The following is a 15,455-nucleotide window of genomic DNA, read 5'->3' as shown; positions in this document are numbered from 1 at the left end:
AATTATAATATAGTAAAAAAATAAATATGATTATTAATTATTTTATGAAATAATATATATAAATAATTAGCATAAGCTATTTGATACAATATAAGTCATCAAAATCTATCATATTATTATGTATTTTGAAAGGATTTTATAAATTTAAATTTATTTCTTAAGGATAAGCATATATAACTTTTTTTTTATATTTTTTTATCAAACACACGTGTCTAATGTGTCGCACATTTGTGTCTATGATCGACGCGCGTTAGGCACTCCACGAAATGACAAAGATGTTTTTATTTTTTAGGGCAGAAATTTTAATTTCAAAAATACCCTCAACATTTTTTTAATAAAATATAACTACACAAGATGTAAAATCAATTAAACTTTATATTATAAAGATATTAAATAAAAATTATGATAATTTGTATTTTTATTTTAACAAAATAAAAAATTTTCTGTTTTAGATGCCTTAACTAAATGAACATTAAGAACTTCAGAGCTGTTAGAATTTATTTTTACATAAACTTAATACAAAAAATTACAATTAAATTTTATATTTTGATTAAAATAAATTTTAACTCAAAATTTCAAACAAAACAAAATAAAAAAAAGTAGACAATTCTTTAAATATTTGATTATTAAATGAACATACACTGGCACACTATTGTTTGATCTATTTACTATCCTTAACAATATTCATTAAAATTCATGAATATGTTCATTAAAATGATCAATTAAAGCTTGATATTGATTTAAAAATTAATATTAATTATAACTAAAAATATGATTTAATTTATACAAAAATAATTTAATTAATTTTAAATTTAAATCATTATTAATATTATTAAAAAAATAATTAAAAAATAAAAATGTTTATAATATATCTCATAAATCATAATAAGGCCCAAAACTTCTTTCCGTTTATTATAATTAAATTAATCTACAAAAAATAGTATTTTAATTAAAAAATATTAAACAAAATAAAAAAGTATGCGGGTAATCAATCTGTAGATAGGAATATATTACAGATATTCGTTATCTTAATAAATAAATTATAATAAATAAAAAAATTAAAAAAAAATCATAAAAGAGGGCAACAAGTTACCTTATCCTTTATATTTTAATCCCACGTCTGAGTTCAATTTTATATATGTTGTTTAAATAGAAAGTCTTTCACTAAAAAACTTTCAACCATCCTCAGTCTTAAAAATTGTACCATAATGATGCAAAATCACCAGGTCATTCCACACAAAAAGTGGATAATATACTTGTACATATTAGAACTGTTGATTGAGACGTCTAACCAAAAGAGCATGATCTGAATCGTTCATCTAATTAACTAATTGCTCGGTCGAAATGAACCGACATACTATGACGAGCCACTCAACTGACGCACCACGCCTGCAGGCTGCAACCTCAGCTACCTAGAGGCTACTTACAAAAGCGTTCGATCGCAACCAGTCGACCAACCGGTTTTTACTTTAACAGACACAATCGTTGATCGGACCGGTCATCTCAGTCTGTCGAACCCAAGTGAGTCGACTGGCCGGTAACCAACATTTCCAAATTCAAACTATCATACATATTTGGTATAAAATCCACATAATTAATCGCCGGTCATCTCAGTCTGTCGAACGCAAGTGAGTCGACTGGCCGGTAACCGACATTTCCAAATTCAAACTGTCATACATATTTGGTATAAAATCCACATAATTAATCGTCTTAAGAACGGTTTCCTTAATCATTCACTCGTTTCTGTAATCGCACAAATATAGCTATATAATTAAGACAAAAAAAATGACTAAATGAACTTTTCTACCGATTTCACTACACGAATTGGTCTACGAACTCTCTCTCTGTATCCTTCTCCTCCCAGTTAGGATTCAACAATACTGATAGATAGCAGTTTCAGCTTTGATTAACAGCTAAAATATTAAAATTACAAATTTGTCCATCAATAGTATTAACCGAATATGATTTTCGTCTCTGTAGTGCGAATTATTTAGACATTATTGATGTGTTAACATGTGATGATTCATGATCGCAATCCACGTAGTCACAGTTGTCATGTTCCTAAAGTATAAGATAGCATTCAAGTATGAGACAAAGCTTCATTAATCCTGCGACAAGAAATGAGTTAAGTGATAAGTGGTTTTAATTATTTTATTTGTATTAAAATTTATCATAAATTTAATTATATGATAAATAATTAAATTAAAAAAAATGTTTGCACAATTGATTTTATTAAATTATAATAAATAAATAAAGGGTGTTTTTTAAATAGTTAGACTGCGCCTCTCAAAAGAAAATAATTAATTAATTTAGTTAAAGATGTTAATTAATTATTTATTTAGATATTGATGATTTTAACTAATTCAATTTATGTTCCTAATTCCTAATTATATGGACTTACATAGAGCGTGTAATATGCATCATTTTGGATGAATAAAGGTAGCAGATAGATTCTATATTAGGGCTTCAAACTCGAAGTGATGCTTTTAACAAACCATGCAAATTTGATTTTCTAGCAAATAAAAGGAAAATATAAATGCAAGCCCCACAAATCTTATATATTTACACATCTAATATGAAAAAGAACATTTCAATTTTAGAAAGATATAATATTAAAGATTTGAATGATATGCATGTAAAATAACAATGTTTAGGCGGTAGATATGCAAATAAATAAGAATTATGTGATTGTGTATGTAAATGCCTCTTGAGCAAAGACATGAAAAAATCATATTTGATTGATATTATATGCCCACAACTAAAAATAAATAAATAAATAAATAAATAAAATCAAAAGCCTCCTAACAATTGAGGCCTATAAATTCCACAGTGAATGTCTCAATCAATTTGCTGGGCAATTGAAGAAACCCAATATGACATTTCCAAGCTTGTATCTACCGATTTTTATAAGATTAGGAACTTGGTGTCAAAATTAGGATTAAATAATTAGCATATAAATATTATAATAAAAACGATGGCAAAAAAATGGGGCAATTACATAGAGACCACCTGAAACTTGTTATTTACAAATCAACCACCCTCTTTCATCAAATTTTCAAATTCTAGAAACCCAACCCATGTCTTTCATTTTTATCAAATTCTCAATCATTTGCACGCATAAATACATCGGTTCGGTGGTTCAAAAAAAAAATCATCTGGATGGTTAATTTGTAGATATCAATGTTTCGGTGGGATCTTTATGTATATATCCCTAAAGATAAATGATTAGAAGAAGCAGCACAACTAACAAAATCATTCAGGAATCAAGCCAAAAGCTTATGATAAGAAAATCTGAGAGTTGATGTAAGATAATTCTACATAAAAAAGAAAATTCAAATGATTAGCAATAAAAGGATAAGAGAACTCAGAAGGAATATGGTTTTTGTTGGGATTATCTGAAATCAAAGAGAGTAGAACTCCTGCACAGATGGATACATTACCCCGAATGCACGAGAGTAGTCTCCAGGAGGGGAGTGAGGCCCCTCAACGGAAGCTGATCTATCATTGCAACATGGGTTATTACTGCCCTCAGGTGACTCAGCACCTTCCTCACCTCGTTGGCCAGAAGTATAATATAATCGTCTTCATGCCCTGCATTCATTCCAGCCAAAAATTCGTTAATTATTAGGAGAGTGTTGCTTTTGTTCATGGAAATGATTTTTTTGGATTACGTTTTTTTATGATTTATGTTGTTTTATTGGGTGATTTACATACATACCACACAATTCTTATGTATTTATATGTGTAAAACCCAAAGTTTGATATTTACACTTATAATACATTGGTGCATATACATATGCATGAAAAGGTGTATGTCACTTTTGAAAAGATAGTAATTGTGGTTATTTAAATGTGATGTTAAGGATTTGAGTGTTATGCATGTAAATATGAATATATGAATGTTTAATGTTTAGGTGCTAGATATGTAAATACAAAAGAATTGTGTGGTAGGTATGTAAGTAACCCTATTTTATTTAATTGAGTTAACATCGGTTTGTTAAAATGGAGGAGTATAAGAATATCACAAAGACTTGTAGATAAATTTTATATCAATACAATTAGAGAGATTATGTTGTATGAATCAATGCTAAATGATTTAAACTGCTAATACCCAAATATTAATCTAGGAGCATTTTGCTGTTTGTAGATAGAAAACACGATTTAGAAACCAATGAAAATTGCTACACTTCACCAATTGAATGCTATTGGAAACTAACATTAGTTTTAAGCTCCACGCATGAAACAAGTGAGAACAAAATTCTTTCCTTTTTTTCTAAAAACATGCTCTCAAATCACAAGTAACAAATAGAGCCCTATATATCAAACAATTTGTCTAACAAAAGCTTATAAAATCCAATTTTTGAATAGGAAGTTGTGATCAACTTGTTACCTATATCGAACAATGCCTTCTCCATTGAAAACAGGTAATCCCTATTATTCCCACAAGGACCGGTTGCAGTTGCAATCTGCCTGAAATATGAAACACTTACTTGAGTAAACACAACAGAAAAATGCGGGAAAAAAAAAGTTTAGAACTTGTTCCTCACCTTGCCATTTCCTCCAAAGGTGCTGGGCCTAGATAGTACCGATTAGCCACTATATCTGGAGTAGAAATGAATCTGTGTAATAGAGCAATTGCATATTAGTTGCACATAAACAAGATAAGGGTCAAAATGATCCCCTGACTCTTTGTAGTGAGTCATTTTAGTCCCAAAATAGTCAATTTAGTCCCCCCATACTCTTTTAAAATGGGAGCTAATATAGTCCTCCCTGATGTCTATTTTAGCCCATTTTAAAATAGTCTATGGACTAATTTGACACTTTTGAAATCTCCGAAACTAAAATGACCGCATTAAATAGTCAGGGGACTATTTCCACACTTTACACTTACATAAATAAAAGAAAAATAGGAAACATAATTAAGTTTTTGTAATTCCAAGAAATGCAAAACCAAAATGAGAACACTTGATGAAAGCGAAGAAATGATTCATACACTAGTATATTAGTAATAGCTGGATCCTCAAGGTTTCCTTCCTGAAAAAGCAGGCGAATAAGGATCAAGCAACGGCTTTAAGAATATAATAACTATCTGCAAGTAACATAAATAAACTCAAAAAAACCTTGTAGAAGTCTACGGATGCTATTTTGTCATATTCGCATTCCCTTCTCTCCAAATACTGAAATATTTAGAGGTTAAATGATTAAATCGTAAAAATATTATATGAGAGATCAGCAGAGCTTAGATCAACGATCATACCTGCATTGCTAGTTTTTCTTTCTCTGAGCCTCCTTTAACACAATAGGCAGCACCCCACTGTCATAATAGCAGAGAATTGTTCCCAGAAAAATTATTTCATATGATTTTGCTTTACAAACTAAAATTCATATTCAGATTGTAGTCCAGTATGACGTAAGATACAAAAAATCCAAGAATAAAAAAATATAAGATTCAAGATCATCAACACCACAATTAGCCTTTACCAACTCTTTGGGACGCCTTTACAAATCATACTGCAGGAGAAATTAATTCCACTGTGCAAAAATCATGCTACCCAGGTTCAAGCCATATAATCTCAATCACTTTTTTTTCCTTCCTAAACTTTTCATAATATATCAATTTATCTTATCAGCGCATAAGTGTTACTCCTAACATCCATGATGTAACCATTTCCCACACTACCTTTCCTATTCCTATTATATACAGATATAATGCCTTTCACATTTATCACGATCAACTTGGTTTTTCAAGACTTACTCGTGGCTCAACCCTCATCCATATAACATCTCTAGTACGTGCATATAATATAAGTATGAGGAGAATTTCAGTGATTCTCTAAAAGTTGTCTACAACCCCAAATGTTGCATGCAAACAAAAGAGAAATCATAGAATTAGGACATGTAACTCCGGATATCCAAAAAAATTCTGAAGGATTATCATCGGGACATATAACTCTGGCATATAAAAAAAGCCAAAAAAACAAATAAAAAAAATCAACAAACTGAAATTTGCAACTCTAGAATTATAGGAACTATGCGGATTAAACTCATAAATCATAAAATCCGTAACACAATTCGTAATACAATTTTTTTTTTTTTCTTTGGAGATCTCCAGCTCGTCAGAACATGAACTTATTGTGAGGACAAAATTACATCATTTAATTCATAGATTCATACAAATATAAGCTAAATTTTGTTCATGTATAACAAAGAAAAAGATCGAAATTTCTTACACAAATTGCTCCTTTATTGGCCTCTAAAGTACAGGTTCTCGCTGGATTCTCTGGTGTGCCTCTGTGGTCTATACATGCTGCCAAGACAAAAAATAGCATCATTCATCTAAAACGACCAAGCTAAAAAGGCAACACAAGCAAACTTCAGACAATCTATATCTTACCAAGGTCAAATACACGCCTATAGTCCTTTATGAAGCCTATAACCTTCTCATCAAATTGAAAACCTGGATTCCACACCAGTGAACCATACCCAAAAACCCATAGAACCATTTTCTATTCCTTTTCACTGTACATATGGAAGGAAACAATCATCATTGTTTGTCTATTTATTACAAAAAAAAAGAAAAAAAAGAAATATGAATGCATTATCATAATCCTTTAGAACATAGGCTTAAGTTAGACTGCAATGTGCAAAAGCAATTACTCTATCGCTTCAAAGGTTATATTTTCTAATCGATATTTGCCTTATCTGCATGACAATAAAATATTTGACACAACCCTATACAAGAACAAGAATGATCATAGCATTTAGGATAATTGGCAGAGTTAACAAAATAATGAGAACCTTTGGAAAAATCATGTTATTCTGGAAAAGATATATTCTACGGTATGCACGCCATGAGTGGAATTAAAAAGGTTAACAATCAAATTGAATACTTTATGACAGCTAATTGCCATAAAGAACTACGAAATCATGACGCAGAGCATCAATGATCCAAGTTCATCATCATGTTGTTGAGCTTTGAGTATAGATTGATTGCGCCAAGTATCTTCTTTGTGTATTTAATAGTTATTAGGGGCATTTACATACATACCACCCAATTCCTAAGTATTTACATATAACACCTAAACTTCACCTAACATTCTTACCAACCAAATCTTTCAAATCACATCAAAACTACCAGCATTTTAACTTTTAAAAAGTGAAGTGCACAATTTCATGCATAGGTAAGGTGGCATGTATGTAAAAAGTAAAGCTTAGGTGTTAGATATGTAAATAAATAGAAATTGAGTGGTATGCATGTAAATCTTCCTAGTTATTATAATGTACGGTGAGGATTTTATATGTTTGTGTTATCGTGTCGAATTGGGTGATAGTTCATGATGTTGCATGTCCATTGTTATGTCTTTTTTGGTTATGAGTCGGTTATTAGGCCCTCGCCATCTCCACCTGCTCAGTCATCTAGCCTCCCTTTCTCTCAGACTTCAAAATTTCATTCATTTAGATTTTTCCACCACCAATTAAAGCATCTTCTAGACTTCAATTTGAAGCAACTCCTGGACTTCCCTGTCCATTTAAAGCAACAAATTGACTTCCCCTCTTCCCCTATTTAATGCAGTCAACTAACCCTTCCTCTCCCTTTTCATTTAGATTATGTTATGATTGATATTCCTATTCTGAGTCTGTAAATAGGAGTATTAAAAGCATGCTGAATGAAAGAAAGAAATTGTGCTCCGCTTGTGCTTGTGTTGTTCACTCTGCAAGGAGGATTTGTGCTTGGAGAATCAAATTCAAAAGGAATGATTGATTGTTCGTGAAGTTAATTTTCCTTTTATTGTTACTTTCTTTTTCACTTCCTTTCCCTTATTTATTGTGATTTTTTATCATTATCAAATAAAGTTGAACTGTCATGCCAACCTGTTGGCTGAATCTGTTCACATGTTTGAAAACTAATTCATTTGTTTAGAATCAAAATCACAATTTCTAGAATACTAAACAACCTCCTCTATAGGCCAAAAGGCATATGATTAGGTGTTATGCTTATCAATCTTGCCCTTTACCTTGACAGCATTATTTTCAACATTTTGAGGAGCCTCTAAGAGAATCCAAACCATACTATGTTTCCCCTACATAAGATAGAATCCTTATCCATGCGTCAAGAGGGTAGATCTTAAAATGATATCATCGTAGGGGTCAAGATCAATCCACCTACTTTGTAGTCTTATGGATCCTAAAGTCTTTCCCAATTGGTTCACTAATATGGATTAGTACTTTACCAATATAACCATGTTTGAAGATCGATTAGTTAGAAATGACTGCATGAAATTAATTAAATGTGCCAACACCATTTTTATCAACAAGGAATGTCAATTTAACCGATTTAGAAAACCCCATTTAAATCATAGGCCAAAATAAAAGAAACCCTTAAATAGAAGTATCTACCACAAGCCTCTCATGGCCAATTATTAGATGAATTAACCACCCGTAAACAAGGTTCTATGTATGTAGCTTATCATAAAACCCTCTTCAACTAACTTCTGATTAAGTGTGACATGGAATAATATCTCAAGGTAATTTTTTCTAGATTTTGATATGGTTATCATTACAACATTTATCGAGAATTGCTCATTTATGAGGTTCATGCCCTTCACGATGCATTCCAATGAGTCATTCGAACGGAGCAATAACTTCACCCTATACCACAATGGAAATTTCTTACTCCATTTGCAAATAGCTCTTCACAAAATTCAACCCATTATACCTTATCAACTCCCAAGAGAAGCACAGATTTTAAATGAAAGATTATGAATGAAAATTCAAGCTCCAAAACCTACAGTATCGCTCATTTAACATGTGGTAAAACTGTCCAATATGCAAGATAAAATCCTTTTATAAGCCTCCAACATACTAGACTAATGAACAACAATAAGGGCAAAAGGATGATACAATTGAATGTGTTCAACATGATGACGCAATGATGTTGAGGAAGCGCAGGATTATTCATCTTTAGCTGATGCGCAATGTGGCTTGGTTTCACCACAGGCCACCACTAATTAGAATCGCACTAAATATTTTTCACAACTACTTCAAAATTCACGAAAAGTCATGCAAACTCATAATTGGTATCAATAGCTACATTAATGTCGTAGCGACTTCCACCTTGTCTAAGATAAAGCTCATTATTAAGCCACAGCCTCAACCTTTAAGACCGTTTAGTTTGACAGTCCACTATTGCATTGTCACTCTACAATTAACTTCTATGATTATATTTGTTGTGCCCGCTCATGAGTGTAGCTCAGATGCCTTGGTATAAATTAGTTATACAACATAGATGTTACTAATTTCAGCTAATCCAACGCTTGTGCTTTCAAGTTTAAAGGGCAAGAAAATTGCTATGATAGTCAAATCAAAAGAGTTTTCATTGGTAAACATAAAAAGTTATTTGACCTCGTAAACAAAGCCATCTTCATATTTTGGTCCAATGAGCAAGTGTATCATTGAAAAATTGTTATTTTCACTCTCGTTTGTTTTCCAAATAAAAAAAAGCGTTGTTCTAATGAGTTCCATATTCACCCACGTCACTTGAGATTGGTTTAATCCTTTCCGAGTTTCAAGGTTTGTGACCTGAAGAACTAGATGGGCTAGCAACTCTTGCTAGCATCTAACATGCCATTGACTTGGCACCTAGATTATCCCTACTTTCATCAAATAAAAAAACCCTATTTAGCATGTTATACCCAACAGCAAGTCGACTGATTTGATATGCAAGGAGTACATTCAAAAGAGTTAGCTAATGTGTCTTATTCCAGCCCTTCTTAACCTCAAAGAACGAGGAAAACCGGCATGTCTAAATAGAAAACTGAGACAATAGTTAAACCATATTCAAGTATAGGCTCCCCTTCCCTTGGTTCAATGATATACTCGATATAATGAAAGGCGTAATAATCTTCTTGAAGATTGATCTTCTAGCAGATATCACCAAACTCAAATGATAGAGGGTACTGAGTGAAAGATTACCTTTAAAACAAATTATGATCTTTACAAGCGGTCAAATATCAATTTGGCTTAACTATCATCTCAAGCAACTTTAAGCACTTTATGACACGTATTTGACCCTTCATAAGCATTTTATTAGCACTAAAACCTTTACATTTCTCTATATTAATAATACTTGAATCAACAATAAAACTCATGTTGATACAAAAAACTATCTAAGGCGGGGTTTCCAAATACCTTGCCACATGAAATTGAACATCCACATGAAAAATTATTTTTCAAGACTTCTAATGTAAACTTCCAATTCTTCATTATTCTAAACGAAGTCATCTCCACTTATCCTAAAAACCCACTATAAAAAACTACAAAGTGCCAACTTTTACCTATGGTGTTAGTACTTGGTATTTTCTATGGATTGGCCATCTTTTATATAACACATTCATGGCTTTAACACCATAGTTCCTATCACCCAATATCTCAAAAAAGGTAAATTCAACTAGACCAAAGTGATATCTCATTCCTTTGAGGAGATCAAAAAGTGCATGATTAGTCCTATTTTGTTGAAGTTTCTTGACTTCAAAATGTAATCCTATGATGCCGCGAGGTTGGAATTGGTGGAGTACTTGAACAAAAAAGACATTGATGAAATAGTTTAGTAAGAACTTAAATGGAGCCTGCCAATCTTATTTCATCTATCATCGCGAGTCTTATTATGTGATACAAGCTTTGCATTATTCGTTGTTACATATTGCCTCAAGAAATTGTGCTTTGCTCATGTCACAATGACCACAAATAATTGAAAAAAAAGATTTAGGAATATGCAATTTCTCTAAAATATACCTTTATTTCTAAACCAAAAATGATGTTGAAAATAATGATACCACGTTTGAACTCATAGCACAGTGATTGAGAACAAAGCGAAGGATTCAAATTGGAAAGGTTTGACCTCTAATCCCTGACCATAAAAAAAAATGATACAAATGCATTAAGCCAGATGCTAACAATTTTGTGTAGCATAAGATCTTAACTAAATTTGACTGGTTAATTTTAACTACCACTCTTATTCTAACTAGACAAATTTATATTTTGGTCGAGAATTAATCAACATGGGGCCCAAATTTCCAAGTCTACACATTGAGTTTTTTAAGGATATATGTTTTAGTTGGCTTCATCCTAAATGATATCCTTAAAATTTATCAACAATAAACTTAAAATTGTACAAACTTTTAATAGGGATAAGTGTGATTGCTTAAAATTTGGATACACCCAAGGATATTGGTATTTCTCATGTGTTCATTATGCAATTTTAACCCTATAATGATAGCCTGTGCCTAATACCACACTTATTTATATATGAGGTATTGTCTCCATCTCGTTCCAACTACAATGCCAATGGACATGAGCACCAAGTTCAAAGCATGTACACTACTGCCATTGACTCGACATTTGAGATCACAAGTGCCAGAACAAATCTTGGTTGATTGCATCATCTCCACAATTAAGGGTGGAGTTCAAAATACCTTGTTTGATGGAAATGAACATTGAGTTCAAAGCATAAACACCACTGCCATTGACTCGACATTGGAAATCACTAGTGCCAGAACAAATCTTAGATGATTACATCATTTCCACAGTTTAGGGTGGAGTACAAAACACCTTGTTTGATGGAAAGGAGTCCACCTCTCAACCACTTATTCATTGGAAGAGCTAAAATAGTTGTGCATATAGATGCCTTGTGATATCAAAACTTGAATTCATCAAATTCCAGTTGTTTGAAATTTGAGAATGTTAACACAAGGCATCATTTATCTATCCCCTATCATCTTCTTCATAGTGTCATTGAGACTTAAATCCATATTAATGTAACTTGGACCATCGTTATGTAGAGAGTTATCATAAAACATGCTAATGATTTTATTTATTTGTTTTGTTTTGTAAAAATTGCATCATAAGTCGTGACATGCCCTGTTGGGTCACATTTTCAGTTATGGGTTGAATTATTGCTCTCTGTCATAACTCTCAGTTATGGGTTGAATTATTGCTCTCTGTCATAACCAAGTATTTGGCCAACTAGCCTGCCATTCTCTAGCCTTGAAAATTTCCTTTATTTTTACTTTTCCAACTACCAGTTAATAAATATTCTAAATTTGTCCCTCCATTTAAAGTATATCACAGTCTTAACTTCCATTTAAAGCAACACATTCACCTCCCTACCCTAATCTGCTCGACAACCCCTTTCGCTCTCCTTTCATTTAATTTTTAATTTGTAATGGTTGAAATTTTCTGCGTGAGCAGACAAATAGGAGTTCATTTGGTATTTTGAAAGTATAATGAAAGAAAGAAGAAATTGTGCTTTAGTTGAGCTCCTATAGATTACGTTGTGAAGATAAAACTTTCTTGTATTTGGAGAATGAACATCACAACGAAGAAGTATTCATGAAGTTAAATTTTATCTTAGGCTTGTTTGAGGGAAATGTAAAGTATTGTATTGGTGACATAGCGTTATTGCAAGAAAAGTGACTTTTTTCAAAGTAATTGTCTTTTTTTTGGTGAAAAAACTTGATAGCTTGCAACTTTCTTATGGTTATCACACGCTAAAATATATGATTCTAAAAAGCAAAAAAGTGACAAAGCTACCTAAATAAACCCTAATTGATTTTTGCTTTTCTCTTCCCTTCTTTCCTCCTCTTCATTGCTACCTTTTTATCAGAACCAAATAGCTTTAGCTTGTCATGCAGCTCATGCTTAGGTATTGCTTAAATTTGTACATGTGCTGAGGATTTAGTTTGTTTGTTTAATAATTTACTCTCTTAAATTTTGCATGGTTAATGAACTATATTATGATATGAGTAAATCAAATCCTAAAATTTTCTTCTATCTTCCCTCCCCTCCCCTCCCCCCTCTCTCTCTCTCCAAATAAGAAGTTCCCAAGCATTATAGATTCCCTTTTTGGAAAATTAAAACAGTAACTATTACTTTTTCCACAGTTGAGCAGATTTGGTTATCAATATCAACTTTCCACCACAGCATTTCTGAAAAATAATAAGAAAACAGTAGCCAAATGAATGTGTAATAACGATCTAAATAGTGAAGTAGTAACCAATAGTCCCAATGCAAACCAACTAATGCAGCAAGGAAAATGAAATCGAAGCTTGGGTACATCGATAAAAAACTTGGACAGTATGTTGGCTTTTCTTTTACCTCAGTTGACACAAAAGAGAAGATCAAGCAGATCAGAGCCTCTGAGCTCGGAAAGCTTGCTGTTCTCCTCGTTCACGGGTTCGATGCCGACGGAAGAAATGACAGCAGTTAGCAGGAGAAGGCTAGGGTTCTAAAAACCCACCGGGTTCTTAGATCGCCCTAGTCCCTCCCTCCTCTCTCTCGCTCCGCTCTCCTCTCCTTCCCTTTACCTGGTCTGAGGAGAGAGAAATTTCGAGGGGAAAAGCCGGCCGGGGTAAACCAGTTTTATAATCGGCCATTTGGATTCGTAGCCGGAACGGGAATGCACAGGGATGATTAGGCACGTGTGCAAACGAATGATTCATCATTAGTACGACCAAACTAATTTCTATATATTTGTCATTTTTTTCATTTTCGTATAACAATAATAATTAATGACTATTAATTGTGCTATCATTCATTTGATTTCATTTTTTTTTACTAATGATTATTATAAAATGCGCTATACATATGAAGGAAATGATGATAAAATGCACTATACATAACAACTGCAAAGTAATTTAAGTTGCATTGATGGTCTTTCACTAATGATTATTTTTAGGATTTCTTAAAGGATTCATGCATTCATTTGAACATATAAAATAACCCAATAAGTATTGAATCATGAAACATTTATAATTTTTGTGAAGGAAATGATGATAATAATCTATAATACTCATAAATTATGACATAATCTAGAATAGTCATAATTTTTATCAAAATCAAATGATGAAAATTATCAAATGATAAAAATTATAGTCCACCATAATCAAAATGTAATTAAAGCTCATAAATTATAGTCCACCACAAATGATGAAAATTATAGTCCACCATAATCAAAATGTAATTAAATAATGACATCCTCGAGCATTTATAAGCAATCTATCATATCATGTATAAAATGATAGATTGCGACAATCAAGTGATAATGTTTAAAATCTTAGAAATATATAGTTATAATATCTATTGCCTATGTTATGAAACTAAGGGTTTACCTACCTAGCCAAACTATGTTTACTAATCTTAAGAATATGTTGTTATAATAATATAAGGGATAATTGAATTCGCAAGTTAGTAAGTTCAAGATTAGTTAAAGAGCTCTAAGAGTCATCAAACATCCCCTAAAAATCGTCCTAAAGTGCACATGGATTTCTAAAGCTTTCATTAAAGCTATTTTTACTTCATGAGATTTGTAAAGTCATATAATGTTTGGAGAAAATATAGTTAATGAACAAATAGAAATAAAAATGAAAGATTAAATATGAAATTCACATTCAAATTTTTTTTTTTTTAATCTCTTAAATTTTTGAAATTATCCACCATAAAGCTTATGTATCAAAACTTAAAAGTTTTTGCAAGTTACAAAGCTATAAAGTTTTACGTAAAAATAAAATTTGACCTCACATGTTTCGTAATAATTTTACATGGAAGAATATATCCAATATTTTTTTTATTAAAAAATACGATCAAAATTTTAACTTAAATGAAAATAATACTCATATTGTAATACATGTTAAAATGGCTCACTATCTCAGGAGAACATTTGAATAATAAGTTACTATTACTTCATTCAGACATCTTCATATTTTTTATTGAACTAAGTGCTCGAGTGATCAGCTCATGTCAAAGCTTCACTAGGATGCATTCCAACGCCCCTTCATAATAATCTCTTCGCTTGTCTTGTTTATCAGCATTAGTGTAAATACTCAATTTATTATTTAGAAAACAATACATTCATTGTGCCATCCACTCCTGAATCAAGTCATAATACAAAGTATATTGGAGGAGAGCTTTAGGGTTTAAAATTAATAATATTTGAAAACCATTTTTAACATTATAATATAGTCCAAATTAAATCAAATATAATTTTCAAACTTAACATTTGGATGTGAAAATAGGTTTGTAGCTCAAAATCATATAAAAATAAAGGTTCTAACTTTGCTCGGGCCCAATTAAAATCTTCTCTGAACTATCATGGCTCTTTGCAAACCTTCTGTAGATTGGTTTCAGACTTAACATTGAATTATTAGTCTCAAACATAGATCAAACATAGTTAGAACAATATTGAAACATTCAATCGGTTTCAAAATAATGGGTTGGAAAATGTTTGAACATAGATTAATAGTACAAATCCAATCATTATTCGAAGTGTACTCAATATTATACAGATTTTACCTGAATGCTATTTGAACTTGTTCAAAGTAAGTTGTCACTAGTATTTATTTATTTGATTTACAAATAGAGGCTTAAAATTGAGTTCAAACAAGATACTAATATTATTTTTT

General features: G+C 31.5%; 1 protein-coding gene across 1 annotated transcript; it reads right to left on the bottom strand.

Moving 5' to 3' along the window:
- Positions 1 to 3,398: 3,398 nt before the first annotated feature.
- LOC110027757 (gamma-glutamylcyclotransferase 2-1-like) lies at positions 3,399 to 13,405 on the bottom strand. The gene is made up of 9 exons (XM_020729306.1): positions 13,153 to 13,405; positions 6,395 to 6,519; positions 6,231 to 6,307; positions 5,258 to 5,314; positions 5,121 to 5,177; positions 4,994 to 5,034; positions 4,548 to 4,619; positions 4,391 to 4,470; positions 3,399 to 3,591 (listed from the first exon to the last, which is right to left on the bottom strand). Exons 2-9 carry the CDS (start codon positions 6,501 to 6,503, stop codon positions 3,437 to 3,439), a joined length of 648 nt encoding a protein of 215 aa, XP_020584965.1. The 5' UTR covers positions 6,504 to 6,519; positions 13,153 to 13,405; the 3' UTR covers positions 3,399 to 3,436.
- Between the last annotated feature and the right edge of the window lie 2,050 nt (positions 13,406 to 15,455).

The sequence above is a fragment of the Phalaenopsis equestris genome, unplaced genomic scaffold (genome assembly GCF_001263595.1).
Source record: "Phalaenopsis equestris unplaced genomic scaffold, ASM126359v1 Scaffold000002, whole genome shotgun sequence".
Taxonomy (NCBI): Eukaryota; Viridiplantae; Streptophyta; class Magnoliopsida; order Asparagales; family Orchidaceae; genus Phalaenopsis; species Phalaenopsis equestris.
This window is presented reverse-complemented; position numbering and strand designations above follow the sequence as displayed.